Source organism: Nerophis lumbriciformis, linkage group LG09 (genome assembly GCF_033978685.3).
Source record: "Nerophis lumbriciformis linkage group LG09, RoL_Nlum_v2.1, whole genome shotgun sequence".
Lineage (NCBI taxonomy): Eukaryota > Metazoa > Chordata > Actinopteri > Syngnathiformes > Syngnathidae > Nerophis > Nerophis lumbriciformis.
Genome location: NC_084556.2, coordinates 27,880,166 through 27,897,237, shown reverse-complemented (window position 1 = coordinate 27,897,237; position 17,072 = coordinate 27,880,166). Strand labels below are relative to the sequence as shown.

Sequence of the window (17,072 nt, the reverse complement as noted above, 5' to 3'; positions counted from 1 at the left end):
GGGATGGGTGGAACGATTCAAATATCGATAGTATCGATACCAGAGGTCTTTTATGTTTATCTTAATACAAATAGTAAGTACGTCATTTGATGGACAGGCTTATATTGCTGGATCTAAATATTGTTCACAAATAAGGTTGTCTAAATATGTACATTAAATTCATGATGGAAAAAACTTAAAGCAAATTCCAAAATCATTCAATAGTCAGTACACAAGCCAGTAATACAGTATAAAAAGTATCTGCAATACTGACTTTGTATTTACTTGCAATCAAATTGCTTTGACTACTCCACTATTCCATTTCAGAACATTTAGTAGTTCATACAAAATGTACTGCCTTGCATTTATAAGAGAACCATTCAAGAGTTACAAACCCTGTTTCCATATGAGTTGGGAAATTGTGTTAGATGTAAATATAAACGGAATACAATGAGTTGCAAAAATTTTTCAACCCATATTCAGTTGAACATGCTACAAAGACAACATATTTGATGTTCAAACTGATAAACATTTTATAATTTTTTTTTTGCAAATAATCATTAACTTTAGAATTTGATGCCAGCAACAGGTGACAAATAAGTTGGGAAAGGTGGCAATACATACTGATTAAGTTGAGGAATGCTCATCAAACACTTATTTGGAACATCCCACAGGTGTGCAGGCTAATTGGGAACAGGTGGGTGCCATGATTGGGTATAAAAACAGCTTCCCAAAAAATGCTCAGTCTTTCACAAGAAAGGATGGGGCGAGGTACACCCCTTGGTCCACAACTGCGTGAGCAAATAGTCAAACAGTTTAAGAACAACGTTTCTCAAAGTGGAATTGCAAGAAATTTAGGGATTTCAACATCTACGGTCCATAATATCATCAAAAGGTTCAGAGAATCTGGAGAAATCACTCCACGTAAGCGGCATGGCCGGAAACCAACATTGAATGACCGTGACCTTCGATCCCTCAGATGGCACTGTATCAAAAATCGACATCAATCTCTAAAGGATATCACCACATGGGCTCGAGAACACTTCAGAAAACCACTGTCACTAAATACAGTTGGTCGCTACATCTGTAAGTGCAAGTTAAAGCTCTACTACGCAAAGCGAAAGCCATTTATCAACAACATCCAGAAACGCCGCCGGCTTCTCTAGGCCCGAGATCATCTAAGATGGACTCATACAAATTGGAAAAGTGTTCTGTGGTCTGACGAGTCCACATTTCAAATTGTTTTTGGAAATATTCAACATTGTGTCATCCGGACCAAAGGGGAAGCGAACCATCCAGACTGTTATCCTTGCAAAGTTCAAAAGCCAGCATCTGTGATGGTATGGGGGTGTATTAGTGCCCAAGACATGGGTAACTTACACATCTGTGAAGGCACCATTAATGCTGAAAGGTACATACAGGTTTTGGAACAACATATGCTGCCATCTAAGCGCCGTCTTTTTCATGGACGCCCCTGCTTATTTCAGCAAGACAATGCCAGGCCACATTCAGCACGTGTTACAACAGCGTGGCTTCGTAAAAAAAGAGAGCGGGTACTTTCCTGGCCCGCCTGCAGTCCTGACATGTCTCCCATCGAAAATGTGTGGCACATTATGAAGCCTAAAATACCACAACGGAGACCCCCGGACTGTTGAACAACTGAAGCTCTACATAAAACAAGAATGGGAAATAATTCCACTTTCAAAGCTTCAACAATTAGTTTCCTCAGTTCTCAATCGTTTATTGAGTGTTGTTAAAAGAAAAGGTGATGTAACACAGTGGTGAACATGCCCTTTCCCAACTACTTTGGCACGTGTTGCAGCCATCAAATTCTAAGTTAATTATTATTTGCAAAAAAAAATTAAGTTTATGAGTTTGAACATCAAATATCTTGTCTTTGTAGTGCATTCAATTGAATATGGGTTGAAAAGGATTTGCAAATCATTGTATTCCGTTTATATTTACATCTAACACCATTTCCCAACTCATATGGAAACGGGGTTTGTACATGTAAGCTATTTTTTTGTAATTATAATTATCCATAATGATAATGATCCATTTGTTCCTCACCACATGTAATTCAAAGTTTGCGGGTTCACTCTATTGCTGATTCTTTCTTCTTTTTTTTTCAAGCATATTTTATGTATTGTATTTTTAGCTTAGAGTAAGCATTTTGAAGCATTGAAGAAGCTTGATTAGCATTTATTGGCCACAAACCAAAACCAATCAGAGCAGGCTGCCATCAGTAGACACTGATTTGCTCAGCCTCAGGCAGCATTATATTGGATTAAGAGTGTAAAGGTCATTAAAAGGTGGCTCTCATAATGTTGGTAAACATTAGGGAGTTTGTTTACAGGTTTTTTTATGCTCTACCTATAAAACATATTGGATTTACAATAAATGATTCGTACTTTGCGGAAAATCATCTAACACCATGCAGGCCAAGAACCAATTAACAACGATAAAGAAGGCTTTACTGTACTGTATAATATTTTTGGAAAGGCATGTCGCCCACGTTTGTGGAAAGTGTTGCTGTTCATGCAGCTACTAGTCATTTTTACCATTTGTTGCATGTACTTTTCTTATTTTAATGAGTTAGTGACGACTAAATTAGATTTGGATTTTCCACTGTGGTGCAAAGTTATGCACTAAAATCAGTGTTTCCCACAGAAGTGCAATCTATTTGTGGAGGTGAGCAAAAACAAAAACAAAGAATGCAACAAGGATGTTTAGAAATACAAATTAACTTTTTTCTGTTTTGTTTTTTTAAAAGTGGCAAGCCTGTGAGTGCTTTTGGATATGTGAGGCTACGACAGCTGCACCTGCTGTTTTTTTGGGAAGAGTGAGCCAAACTCTTATGTTAGAATCTCCAATAGTTTCCAATAAGATTAGGATAAGTAGCTAAATTTGTAAAAACAAAAAAAGACACATCTGGTTATTCCCCAACTGTAATGACAATGAGCAGACCAGGGGCCACATGTATTAAGCTTGCGTACGCAGCAAAACCTGCGGTACGCCCTTTTCCACGACAAAGTTTGGATGTATCAAGAGTGAAATGAGCGTGAAAATGTACGGTGCCTCACGCCAACTTCGTGCTTTACGGAGGCACATTTCTACAGAACGTGGATACTTTGGTGACACACAGGTGGTCGTTCGGGCTTTGCCAACATATAACATGATTTTGAGAATGTAAAAAGATTGAGGCAAGGACACAAAATTCATTTTTGGCCAATGCATTTAATGCATCATGTTATTTGTGAGGATGTATATTATTTATCGAGACAATACTTTTGCCACCTATTGCTGTCACGATGTGTTTCTGTGACTCCAGCACATGTGCTTGGCCAGTCGAGCGGACAGTAGCGGCCGGTGGTTACAGCATGGAGGAATTACCCGCCTTTGTGTCACGTACGGCTGCTACAGTAAGAAGCTCTCCTGTGTTGTAATAATATATTGAGTAATGAAACAAGAGTCAAAGTCTTTTGAATCCTTTTTGATGTGCTGGCGTGTTTAAATTGAAATGATTGCAAACCAGATATGACATAAAACTCACATGAAACTAAACTGACTGTAGGAACACATTTTGTTGCAAGTTACACATGTCATATTTACATTGGGGGTAATTTAGAGTCACCGACCTCATAAAGTTTTACGTATCATTGCAGCGACTGTCATTTCAAACGGGGTGTAGTACAACTTTATCTTTTGGTCCGTCTGTTTTGGCCATGCACACCCATCTTCTTCTTCACCTTCTTCCAGATGCTCGACCATTAATTATTTATTATAGCCTGGGTGCAGATTTTGAAGCGCACAGCATTCTCACAATCTCAACCCTCTTTTTAAATGCTTAAAACACGGACAAGGAAGCACCTCCGACCCTCTGAATCCTGGCTTATTTCAATACAATTTGCATATTTATAAGGAGGCGTGGTCTGGGTGTGCCCAACCAAGCAGATATCTGGGATCAATTCCACGTTGATTGCGATGTAACAAAGAAATGTGCTTGGATTTGTGCATGTGCACACTTTAAAACATGTGATTTGAAAATGTTTTTTTTTCTGGATTTGAATGTATGCCTATTATTAGTAGGAAATCCATGCAACTCTTAATGGATGAGGCCTCAGGTGCGTATGAGGTATTAATGCCATCTACTGTACGTTGTCGTAACGACGATCTGTATTCACAGACAGTGCCATTATAATGTGTTCATGAGCGAGGACATAGGTAGCTTCAAATTTATTGGTGGGGGTCCAAAGGAATAATTTAATGGGAATTACTGTTATTATTAGGACGAACTGGTTTTGATTTTTTCTGTTTCTTACGGCCACTCCATAAATATAGTACTCTATGTGCTAAAAATGCTATTTTTTTACCATTTGAGTAAACATAAGTATCCAACTGACCTTCTCCTATTTCTGCTCCTTTTCGGACATGTTGTGATGAGAAAATGGAAATATGTGATGTATCATATTGTAACTGTATACATGTTTGAAATGAACTTAAACAACAACAACAACCTCTTAAAGGAAAACTGCATGTTTTTGGAATGTTGCCCATCATCCACAATCCACAATATGTGAGACAAAAACTTGTTTCTTTTTTGTGAGTTTTAAAAAGTAAAGCCGTCAGAACAAGGTGGCTGACTAGTAATTAAGATTTATCTAACGTTTTACAACGCTCAATTTACATGCTCTGACCTACATATAACCAAGCTATAACATTGGTTGCGACCCACTATGAAATAAAAAAAAGTTGCCTTTGAGTTAATAAATGCTAATGCTAGATCATAAATCATGCATCTCACCTGTATAGTAGACGGTTGTGTGTTATATGGCTCTCAACAAATGGAACGCAGCATTATATAACCGCAACATTGCTTGGAAGCGTTTTTTTTTATCAGAGGAATGAGAGTTATTCTGAATTTTGTTGCAATGCGCGCTGTTATATCAATCCACCAAGGAAATAAGTTCCAGTAATGCTTAAGATGACCAAAATACTGTAAATATTACATGACATAATGATTGATCCTGTTACATTAGTTAGTGCATGTGCATTTTTTATAGGGCATTATAGGCCGGCTTACTGTTGCAATTTTTCACTATTTAGAATTAGAGAAAGATACAGTATGTGTGTTATTGTCTCATATAAGGATTGTGGATGATGGGCTGAATCCCCCAGAAAATGCAGTTTAGAAAAAACTTGAATTGCAAAATCCAGGTAAAAGTTTAAATCTTTCTACAGGGAGAAATCACTAAAACGTCACTGCAACATCTTAGTACTGTAAACAATTCTAAACATGCTGGAGTTTTCTAGGCAGCCACTTCAAGAGAATCTTGTAGAGCTTTTTACTTTTCTTCTTGGACTTTCTCACATTCTTCATGGCTTTTTTGAGCAAACTGAACTTTAGGGAAGCATTTTGGGGATCGTGGTACGCCTTATTTCCTCTCGCTGAATGATGATTTACAACCTCCAAGAAGCACCTTTCCTGCTGTCTGAAGTCGTACTCCACACTAAAAGAATAACAAACAGATGCACATTAAACACACTTTTCAAAGACACTTGAGCTCTTGCTGAAAGTTCAACTCTACGTTACCATGAATCTTACTAGCGGTTTGTGGTATGTGTGACTATGGCACACATACTTGCCCCACAACTAGAATTTATGATATCGTTTGATTTGTGCCTTGTCAATTGTCAGCACGGTCAAGGACAAGATACTAACATACATCAGAGAATAGCCAAAGCAATTTAGAAAATATATAGTTAAAGAAGAATCTTTCAAGATAAGGTGTCTCAGTTTTGGCTTTGTAGTGCACAAGGCTTTTTTGGTAAACCGTTTTTTTAAAAAGATCAAAGGAATTTTTGATTTCATAGTCTTTCACCACAAACAGAATTGCTGGTTCAGTTGATTAGGATTTATTTTTGTATTGGCTCCACCTGACGCAATGTTTTATCTCGAGGGCGAAAACTAGAGTTGAAACCTCTGAGTACGAAAAGTCCTCTATAATCATTATTTTAAACTTAGCACATGCACCTGGGGATAGGTTGATTGGCAACACTAAATTGGCCCTAGTGTGTGAATGTGAGTGTGAATGTTGTCTGTCTATCTGTGTTGGCCCTGCGATGAGGTGGCGACTTGTCCAGGGTGTACCCCGCCTTCCGCCCGATTGTAGCTGAGATAGGCTCCAGTGCCCCCACGACCCCGAAGGGAATAAGCGGTAGAAAATGGATGGATGGATGGATGTCACACACACATTTGTTAACATACTATATGTATAACATGACATGTATAGCATATATTTATATATATATATGTCTTTATTTGATATATATATACTGTATATATATATATATATATATATATATATATATATATATATATATATATATATATATATATATATATATATATATATATATATATATATATACTGTATATATAATATGAACATATTACATTTATGTTATATTTCCCTTTTCATCCTTGGTAACTGAGCTACTGTGTGGAACAATTTCCCTTGTGGATCAATAAAGTCAGTCTAAGTCTATACATTTTTTTGCACTGCTTGTTCCTGCTGTCTTGGAATAGGTGTTCAAAAAGATATATAGCCAGATTTGTAGAAAATGACATGCAGGCTTCAGACATCCTGTGCAATGTTGATATAAATCCGTACAGGTGGTCCTCGGGTTACGAACGAGTACGTTTGTAGACTGTGATGTAAGTTGAGTTTTAGTATAAGTTGGAACTGATACCTAAGTTAATGCTTAAACCAGTGACGTGCAGTCACTAGAGGCAGGTGAGGCGGGGTCTCACTTGCCATCATGGAAAGAAAAAAAATGTAAAAAAAAAAAAAAAAAAAAGAAAATTAAATTGTTAAATGTATCCAGTGATTATACTATAAAGTTATTTTCCATTTAACTTCACCAGTTTTAGATTATTTTTATTCAAAATCGCTGAATTTTCACATTTGCCGTTCAAATACTGAGAAGAGACGGTGCGGTGAACAGCAGCCAGTTGAGGCACGTCACTCATTTGTGCCTCACCATGGATTGCGGACTCGACTAACTGCTGGCCTGCTGTGCAGTGAGACCGTATTGCTATATGAATTATATTATACATTTCCATAGTTTAGTTAGCTGAGGTCTATAATGTACAGTGTATTTTGTCAACAACTGTATGTGTGTAACGTATTTCTTCTGCTGAGCGATCATAAAACGGCTGCAAAAGACGCACTGGCTGAGGCTCGCAGTAATCCGCCTCCTGCACCTCCGCCGTAGAATTTGCACCCCCTGACGGGAGTGTTATATCAGCTAAAGCCCACACTTAAACGTTCCACGTGCAAGATTGAATCTATTTAAAAAAGTTATTTCATAAGAAGCCAAAAAGTGCAAAAACAATAATGTTCGTGTTGGAGGAGTTGTGAATGACTGCAGGGCCACAACATTAGGTACACCTGCAGACTGCAGGTGTACCTAATTCACAACTCCTCCAACACAAACATTATTGTTTTTGCCCTTTTTGGCTTCTTATTAAATATCTTTTGTAACCTATTTTCATGGGCTTTCCTCTTTGTGATGTTAAGTTCCTGTTATGCGCTGTTATACACTATATGCCTTGAGCTCTTATTTTGAAGGCGCTAAGAGCGGAAGTGATGACACGTTGGAGTGGAGCGGATGTTTTTGAAAGAAGGTAAATAAAGTGGTCCTCGTGTAAACTGGAGCCTCTGTGTTTGTTATTTTGTAGTTTCATACAGTATAGGCGACATTTATAAACCCTCGGTTACACTTTTTTAAATAGATTCAATCTTGCACGTGGAAAGTTGAAGTGAGGGCTTTAGTTGATATAACACTCCCGTCAGGGGGTTCATTAATCCAGCACAACAGCGGCGCATGGACTTCATTTATAAGTAAATGTAAGACCATAATAACGTTTTTTTATTAAATGTGCTTTTTTGTTAAAGTTAAAGTTAAGTTAAAAGTACCAATGATTGTCCTCTGCATTTGACCCATCCCCTTGTTCACCCCCTGGGAGGTGAGGGGACCAGTGGGCAGCAGCAGGGAATCATTTTTGGTGATTTAAACCCCAATTCCAACCCTTGATGCTGAGTGCCAAGCAGGGAAGAATGCTGGTATGAGCTTTTAAACAAAACCCGTTAACTGCTGCCAATCAAATGGTGAATAAGATACTCTTTAGGGTTCATATGTTTGTAAATCTGACTTTGATGAAGTCAGTGCCTCACCAGCCATGAACCTCACCGCACGTCACTGGCTTAAACCACTCGCACTGTACAGAGAACACATGAAGGACATATATAATACAGTAATAAAACAAGTAAATACAAGAATGAAATGGACACATCATACGGAACACATGAAGAATATAAGCATATAACACAGAAATGATCATATTAAATACAACAATTAAATAAACCAATACTAAAAAAAAAACTCCTTACTTATATATGAGGTTTGTTTACACACTCGAAGATCATTGCTAGTTCGGGAAATGATGAGACCACAACAAGCAGCTCAGACCAGGCATGCAACCAAAGTTGATTTCAACACTTTTTGATGTGTAATTTCACTTCACTTTCCTTTTCTTTTACGTGCTGCTACCACAAGAGTCTGCCTTATACTTGGGAGACAGAATGAAGAGCAAAAAGTTTACTTTAACCCTTGTGTGATGTTCATATTGTTGTTACTCAGCCAGCGTTTGTGGGTCTGATGGACCCATTGCATTTTGTGGCTTTTAATGCCTTACAATCAAACACTTTTATGTTAAAACACTGAACAGATGTTTACCTTATCCCAATAAACACCTGTTCAGTATTTTAACATAAAAGGGTCCCACAGACCCGAACACCACACAAGGGTTAAAAAATGACGCTATCCCTACTCAGCGTAGCTTTAGTGATGGAAGAATGCCTGGTGTGTCTCACGTGAGGTCGAGGTACACACTGTATTCTTGCTTTGTGTGTGGTGCACAGACTACTGTATTCTTTCAGTGCACACACTTTAACTAGTTCTCAAGCAAATATCAAGTTTTTTTTGTAACACAATTATGTTTTTAATCAATTCATGAGCTACTGTTTGTAACTACAAAATGTCAGAACACAAAACATCTCTCATTTCTCTCCCGGAAAAGGGTGGAGTGCCATCTCCGGGTTGGGGAGGAGATCTTGCCCCAAGTGGAGGAGTTCAAGTACCTCGGAGTCTTGTTCACGAGTGGGGGAAGAGTGGATCGTGAGATCGACAGGCGGATCGGTGCGGCGTCTTCAGTAATGCGGACGCTGTATCGATCCGTTGTGGTGAAGAAGGAGCTGAGCCGGAAGGCAAAGCTCTCGATTTACCGGTCGATCTACGTTCCCATCCTCACCTATGGTCATGAGCTTTGGGTCATGACCGAAAGGACAAGATCACGGGTACAAGCGGCCGAAATGAGTTTCCTCCGCCGAGTGGCGGGGCTCTCCCTTAGATATAGGGTGAGAAGCTCTGTCATTCGGGGGGAGCTCAAAGTAAAGCCGCTGCTCCTCCACATCGAGAGGAGCCAGATGAGGTGGTTCGGGCATCTGGTCAGGATGCCACCCGAACGCCTCCCTAGGAAGGTGTTTCGGGCACGTCCGACCGGTAGGAGGCCACGGGGAAGACCCAGGACACGCTGGGAAGACTATCTCTCCCGGCTGGCCTGGGAACGCCTCGGGATCCCCCGGGAGGAGCTGGACGAAGTGGCTGGGGAGAGGGAAGTCTGGGTTTCCCTGCTTAAGCTGCTGACCCCGCGACCTGACCTCGGATAAGCGGAAGAAGATGGATGGATGGATGGATGGACAAAACATCAAGAACAGAGGACTACATGTAGTTAATTACTTGAAGTCTACGTCTAAAACAAGAGACTAGATGTCTCGTTACCTGTTTACTGTTAACTGTAACAGAGTGGTACGTTCATATGTTGGTCATGTGTAATGTTTAAGTGTTGCATTCAAGAGCTCCCCTGACCACTTAAAAGCCTAAAACTACTCACCTGTAGACAATACAGGCAGTCTTTTGGCAAGTTGAACAATTTTTTAGATCCTGTCCTGTCTTGAAGCATCGCCTTCTATAAAAAACAAAACACATGAGTATAATAAATCAGCAAAACTTTCCAACCTTAAACAAGTGCTTTTGGCACGTATCAATTGTATGGCATGAAACAGTTTGTACATTCTCAAATATGACCTCAGACAGTCACAACATATTAACAGTCCATGTGGGATGAGAATGATTGACGGAGACACATTGCTAGCAGCCAACTATAATGGCTGTTATCTGGCTCAGAGGTGATTTGGAGTTAAATAATTGGACTCCCAGAAGTTACATTACACCATATTGACATCGTTTTTAATCATCAATCATTTTTGTATTGGGCATTATGCTAAAAATAAACAGTATTTCAAGTAGTCTGCCACACTTATGCATATATGTGTAAATTTGTAATACATCGCAAAATGGAAAATGTATTATTTCCTTATGTAAATCTTTTTTTTTTAAATCTGGAGTTGATTTGTTATTATAATAATAAATTTTTTTATTATTAATTCAGTGGTGGTTCTACTGTAGCTTCAACTGCGCTCTGTGTGAGACCCCCTATAAGCCCCCCACTTCTTTGTTACATTGACAGAAACGTCAACTAGTGATAATAATCACTGATCATCTCTCAGTCTTTGGCTTTATTGGCACTGGGCATTGAGCACAATAAATATGAACCGTTTTTTTTCCCCCTCATCTTTGCAGCGCCCCCTGGAGAACGATGCCTTGGGAAATTGTCCATATCTAAAACCACCATTGACTTTATTCATGTAAACACAAATGTAATACTTAAAAAACTGCATATTCCCATCTCAATTAAAAATCTTGACTGGTTATATTATGGTAAATAAATGCCATATTATTCGATTGTTACAGTAATTACTGAATATGCCAGTGATTTATGTTTAAAGTGACATTCAGTACATTCTTATACACAACCTTTCACAATGTTTCTTTTTCACCTTGAGAAAACTGTTGCCGGACCATTGGAATAAAGAGATTTGTTATGCAGCACTTGCAGGACTCTTAAAATAAATACGCTATACTGAGTACATAGCGCAGGGATATTCAACTAAATTGTTTTTGGGGCTACATTTCCAGAAAGCTAGCTACTATTCAGTGACGTGCGGTGAGGTTGATGGCTGGTGAGGCACTGACTTCATCACAGTCAGATTTACAAACATATGAACCCTAAAGAGTATCTTATTCACCATTTGATTGGCATCAGTTAACGGGTTATGTTTAAAAGCTCATACCAGCATTCTTCCCTGCTTGGCACTCAGCATCAAGGGTTGGAATTGGGGGTTAAATCACCAAAAATGATTCTCGGGCGCGGCACCGCTGCTGCCCACTGCTCCCCTCACCTCCCAGGGGGTGATCAAGGGATGGGTTAAATGCAGAGGACACATTTCACCACACCTAGTGTGTGTGACAATCATTGCTACTTTAACTTAACTTTAACTTTACACATACAAACTGTAGCACACAAAAAAGCACATTTAATTAAAAAAACGTTATTATGGTCTTACCTTTACTTATAAGTGCGGGAACAGTGGTGTTCGTGTTGGAGGAGTTGTGAATGAATGAAATATGAAATCCGTGCTGCAGTCTGCAGGTGTACCTAATGTTGTGTCCCTGCAGTCGTTCACGGCTCATCCGGCGCGAGCATTGTTGTTTTTGCACTTTTTGGCTTCTTGTTAAGTGACTTTTTTTGGGTGGAGTCGGTCTTGCACGTGGAGGGTTTGGGTGTGGGCTTTGGTTGGTGTGGCACTCCCGTCGGGGGGTGCATTCTGCGGCGGGGGTGCATTAACCGGCACCAGGAGGCGGGATTACTGCGAGCCTCACACAGTGCGTCTTCGCAGCAGTTTTATGATTGCTCAGCACAAGAAATACTTTACACACATACAGTTGTTGACAAAATACACTGTACATTATATACCTCAGCTAACTAAACTATGGGAATGTATAATATAGTTCATATAGCAATACGGTCTCACTGCACAGCAGGCCAGCAGTTAGCTGAGTCCGCAATCCATGTTGAGGCACAACTGAGTGACGTGTCTCAACTGGCTGCTGATCACCGCACCGTCTCTTCTCAGTATTTGAAGGGCAAATGTGACAATTCAGCGATTTTGAATAAAAATAATCTAAAACTGGTGAAGTTAAATGGAAAATAACTTTATAGTATAATCACTGAATACAGAAAACAATTTAATATTTTTTTTTTCTTTTTACATTTTTTTTCTATCCATGATGGCAGGTGAGGCCCCGCCTCACCTGCCTCTAGTGACCGCACGTCACTGCTACTATTAGTTAACATTCTGTAAAGTAGACATTTGATTTTGGTCCATTTATTTTGTCAGCATTACAGGAGACAAAGATCATCTCTATGACAGCACTCGTGTTTTTAAGAATCTGCAGCAAAAATGTGAGTCACAAGTTTTTTTAACTGATTACCAGTTGAATAACCCAAATGTTGGAATAGAGAAGACCTAAAATGGAGCCTTGAGGAACACCACTCGTATAAACAAAGAAGTTGAACAAATGTCTGCTGACTGCATCTGAAGTAAACAAGCTACAGCAACACCTTAGTTACATAAATCACATTACAGAAAAATGTTTGAGTGCCAAAAAAGAGAGGACTTAAAAAGGTGTCTTGAGGAACGCTTCAGTTATGTAAACCACTTTACACCAGTGTGAAATGTCAATGCAAGTATCGACCAATGTGTTTACAGTGGTCCAAATTCCGCTATTCAGCAGGAGCACTCTAGTGTTTTTTTGGAATTTGCTGCAAAAATGTTTGTCTCCTAAGTTTTGAACAGAACTCGGGGGTCGGTATGGTGTCTTTCCCGGGTCTGATTTGGCCCCGGGCCGCCAGTTGAATAGCCCTGACCAAGTGAGCCTTCATATTTAACAAGGTAGAATAATGAACATTTTTACTTACTTATTGTCTTTAAATGCATTTATTAGTTCCAGTAGAGTCGATCTAACGAGCTGTTTGCAGAAATGTCAGGACAATGCATACACACTGTGCTGTGCATTTTACCACCACAATCCAGTTCAATGGGAAATGCATGCACACACATTTCCTCTTACCCATTGGCAGTGCTGTGGCTGGCCTCCAGGTCATGGATGATGTGTAACAAGGTAGTGATCCTGTCCTTGTTGGCTGCCAGACTGGCTTCCACACTATCCAGCCTCTGCTGTATGGATGCTGATTTACTGCACTGTGGGGAAGCAGGCAGCAACATGGCTGCCTCAGTCGGGTGGGAATGAGTCAGGACGGCGCCCTCTGGGTCCAGCTTGGGGGCAGCAGGGCTGCATTCTGAATCCCGGCTGAGGATTGCCTCATCCTCACTGCATTGAAGAAAAGTGAGTTCCCCCTCACTGCAGCACAGTCCTGCTGCAATTAAAGACAACTTTGGGCCTGTGTGAGGTTCTTGTACCGATGATGTGTTGAACTCAGACTGGCCATCATGTGCACCTATGATTGCCTGTTTCGCAAGAATGGGCTCATATTTCCCCTTTGCTGTGACAGAGACTGCTGGATCATTTGGATGTGTCTGTTTATCTGCTTCGGATTCAGGCTCAGTCCTTGCATGCATGGGTGATATGCCCAAGGCAAACTGTTTTGTATTTGAATCCATCTGCTGGGCTGTTATTCCTGGTGGGTATGTAGCACACTGTCCCTCATGTTCTTTTACCATGCTTCCTTGATATCGTGCAACCATTTGTTGTTTTGTGTTACTACAACCCTGCAGCTGAGAGCTGTTTGACTTAAGTGTGCAAATCCTAGTTTGCGGGTTCGTCACCTGTGATATGCTTGGATGATTCTTTGTATCATTCCAAACCATTTCATTAACCCGATCACCATTCAATAGCTTTGTGTCAGTAGACAATTCACTGTTTAAACTGTTTGTTTGATGGTTTTGTATCACACTTGACAAATGACTGCTTTTGTTATGATGTTTGGACACATTTGACAGGCTGGACAATGCAATCTGAGCTGTTTTTGACATGTTTTTACGACTAGGAAAAACACATAGAGCAGGTTCATTAGTGATGATGTCAGTTGCCTGCGTGTGCCAAGGCTTCTTTGGTGATGCATTGTGATGAAGTGATCCGTTGTGTTCATGTGACACGTTGCTCGTTTTAAGTAAAGAATTGCATGATGCATTAGAGTTGTTTTGCTTTTCTTTCAGTGTAGATAGAGGATGAAGAGACGAAGAGCTCCTCAGGGCTGTGTTTCTGTACAAAGCATAATTAGTAGTTGTAGAGATGGGAGCTGACATCCCAGATTTAGAATCAAGGGTTACACAAGATAGTGCACTTAGAGATGCTGTTTTAAGTGTTAATTCAGAATTTGAGGAGACTGGGTGACTTTTTGCATCCAAACGTTTAGGATTATGTTTGCTACTTGTATTTGTTCCATTGGAATCCACATCAAGTATACCAGGACTATTTTTGACAACAGTGCTATAAGAACTAGATTTTTCTTGCAGTGTATGAGTTAAATCAGCTAAGGTATGCGATGGACCTGCCGGTATGAATTGTGATTTAGATTCATGGAGTTCTAAAAATCTGGTGGGATATTGAAGTGACCCTTGTGAGCAATATTTAGGGTTTTTTTCTCGTGCTGCATGCGTCAAGTTAGGAGTTGTGTTTTCATGTTGACGATTTCCTTCTGTGGACATGAGGGCACTAGCAAAAGTTTGAACAGTTTTAGGGATGTGCAAGTTTCCTGTGGCTGTTGTGTACAAATGAGGAGTCTTTTCTTGAGTCGCATGCACGGACACACACACATTTTGCAAGACACCGGATTCATGGATGTGTTTAGTATTAGCCTGTGTGTGTGGGTAGTTTGATTTGGTAGCTGTGGCCATAAGAGGAGTTGAAGGGAGACTTCCTGTTTTGGGGGTTTTGCTGTCAAGAGACAACGATTCTAGACTTTGATTTTCTTTTGTTTTAATAGTGACTTTAGTGATTGCATCTGCATGCATGGTTTGTGGTTGGGTCGATTCCATGGCATGTCTCTCTGACAAAAAGTGGCCATTATTTGAATGGACCGGGCACGCAGGGTGTCGTGTTTTTCTATGTCTTAACACTTCTTCTTCAAGATGTAATACTTGTGGATGGCTTGTCTCTTTGTCTATGTTGGTGGCCCTCTCACAGAGTAGATGGTTGCTTGGTTGGATGTTTGTCTCATTATATGGTAACTGAATAAGATGTTTGCCGGCCGAGAGCAAGTCGTGGGCTGACTTAAAATGTATCTCTGCTTTGCAAACAGGAGCAGTTAGACTTTTCTTCCCTGAAATCTCAACTCCTGATGTTAAGGACTGTCTCCCCCCACACTGGTTGCATATTTGTTGTGATGCACTCAAACATCGAGGAGCGGAAAACAGCAGCATCTTTCTAGACTGCTTTCTATAATGGCTGTGCACTCTTGTTTGGTCTCCTTCGTGAGTTGGGGTGGTTTCACCATTTTCAATACTAATGCCACCTATTGCCTCGGAATCAACCACACTACCGTTGGTGTAGCGCACTGTAGGTTTTAGTTTTGGGCCCACATTGGTTACAGTTCCTGCAAAATGTGGGTTAGTCTCGATTGTTCTGGAAAAGCAATAACTGCTATCTTGACTGCACACAACATCCCCTAAGGCCTCCCCTACAAGTGCTTGGAAAGTCACTTCCTTTTTACTCTTGGAGTCCACACTCTTTGCCCCTTCTTCCTTGTCACCCTTTGTTAGCAGTAGTATCTCTTTGTAGTCCTTTGTAATGTAGCTCTTGGACGCTCGGGCATTGTGAATTGATTGCGTGTGGAGTTTATCCGTGAGCTGTGCACACCGCTGGATAGGTGCCCGGCGTATCCCTGGGGACGTCTGAACAGCAACACTGCAGCGCTGAAGACCCCACGTTTGCAGTAGTGCTCCTACGGATGTGTCGCCTTCTGTCGTTCTCCAACCACGCGCCCCTATCAAGGCTGGGACACCCAAAACGGGAACCGGAGTGGTCAGGTCAGCCGCTCTTCTCCCCATCCTCTGGTTGATTGATTCCAACGTTGCACGATTCAATTGAGATTTTCTCAACTGTCTAATACATCTGAAAGTGCAAGAGTGAATAGAAGCTTACATGAAGAGACATGTGGAAGAATTACGTGATGAAAAAAGACCAGAGTCAAAGGATACTCCAATTAACTGTTTTGTTATGAACTTTAGGATTGAGTTGATGCCTCATGTGAAAGTTGAACTGAGAACAATAGTGACATTTCTGGGGTATTTTTTGGACCACACTGAAGCGAGCAGAAATGTTGGTGCACAATAACGAGGCAATAGATGCCAATGAATGGCTTTTAGTCTGACGCCACTCAAATGCAAAAGCGGAGGATTCCCTAACTATGGGAAAATTGCGAAACATACTCTTTGTTAAAACATGCACAAACACAAACGACTGGGATCACTGGTGACAAAATCAACATAAACAATAGGCCTCGCTTAAATAGTCAATAGAAGATAAAGTAGGAGGACGTTTGCCTTGAGACGCAAAAGTTAAGAGAAAATAAATGACTCATGGACGTGTAACGGTAGGAACGGCTTCATTATGGTTCAGTATTATCTCGGGATTAAAGGGGAAATGCACTTTTTTTTTGTGCCTGTAATCTACAATCACTATGCAAGGCAAGAACACACTTTTTTCTCTTTTTTCCTTTTCTAAATAGTAAAAGACTGCTAGCAAAAGGCGGCGGGGATTGACCTATTCCGCCTCTATTCCAAAAACTCCAACATTTTATATACATGCTGTAAGTATGTATGTAATCTAGTAGCAGGTACATTCATTAAAAAATGTACAGTATTATTTACAGTATTCTGGTCATTTTAGCATTATTGGAACGTCTTTTCTGAGTGCATTAATTTCACAGCAAGCATAGCAACAAACGCTATTTCTGTCGACAACTTCCACTAATCATGCCAGACTTTGTGAGAGCCAAAAGCGACAAAAACTTTGCGACAAATGATGATCCAGAACCTTATATT

The 17,072-nt window shown here is 40.2% G+C and overlaps 1 protein-coding gene across 1 annotated transcript; it reads right to left on the bottom strand.

Annotated features, from left to right (window-relative positions):
- Positions 1–1,986: 1,986 nt before the first annotated feature.
- LOC133607444 (uncharacterized) lies at positions 1,987–14,404 on the bottom strand. The gene is made up of 3 exons (XM_061962064.1): positions 13,138–14,404; positions 9,998–10,072; positions 1,987–5,489 (listed from the first exon to the last, which is right to left on the bottom strand). Exons 1-3 carry the CDS (start codon positions 14,331–14,333, stop codon positions 5,270–5,272), a joined length of 1,491 nt encoding a protein of 496 aa, XP_061818048.1. The 5' UTR covers positions 14,334–14,404; the 3' UTR covers positions 1,987–5,269.
- Positions 14,405–17,072: the final 2,668 nt, after the last annotated feature.

Bases quoted from the DNA above. Each gene is read 5' to 3' on its own strand.
- LOC133607444 (XM_061962064.1), bottom strand. From the start codon at position 14,333: ATGTCAGCTCCCATCTCTACAACTACTAATTATGCTTTGTACAGAAAC. The intron at 10,073-13,137 runs GTAAGAGGAAAT...TGTTTTTTATAG, and splicing joins AGCCACAGCACTGCCAATGG to AAGGCGATGCTTCAAGACAG. The intron at 5,490-9,997 runs GTGAGTAGTTTT...TTATTCTTTTAG, and splicing joins ACTGCCTGTATTGTCTACAG to TGTGGAGTACGACTTCAGAC.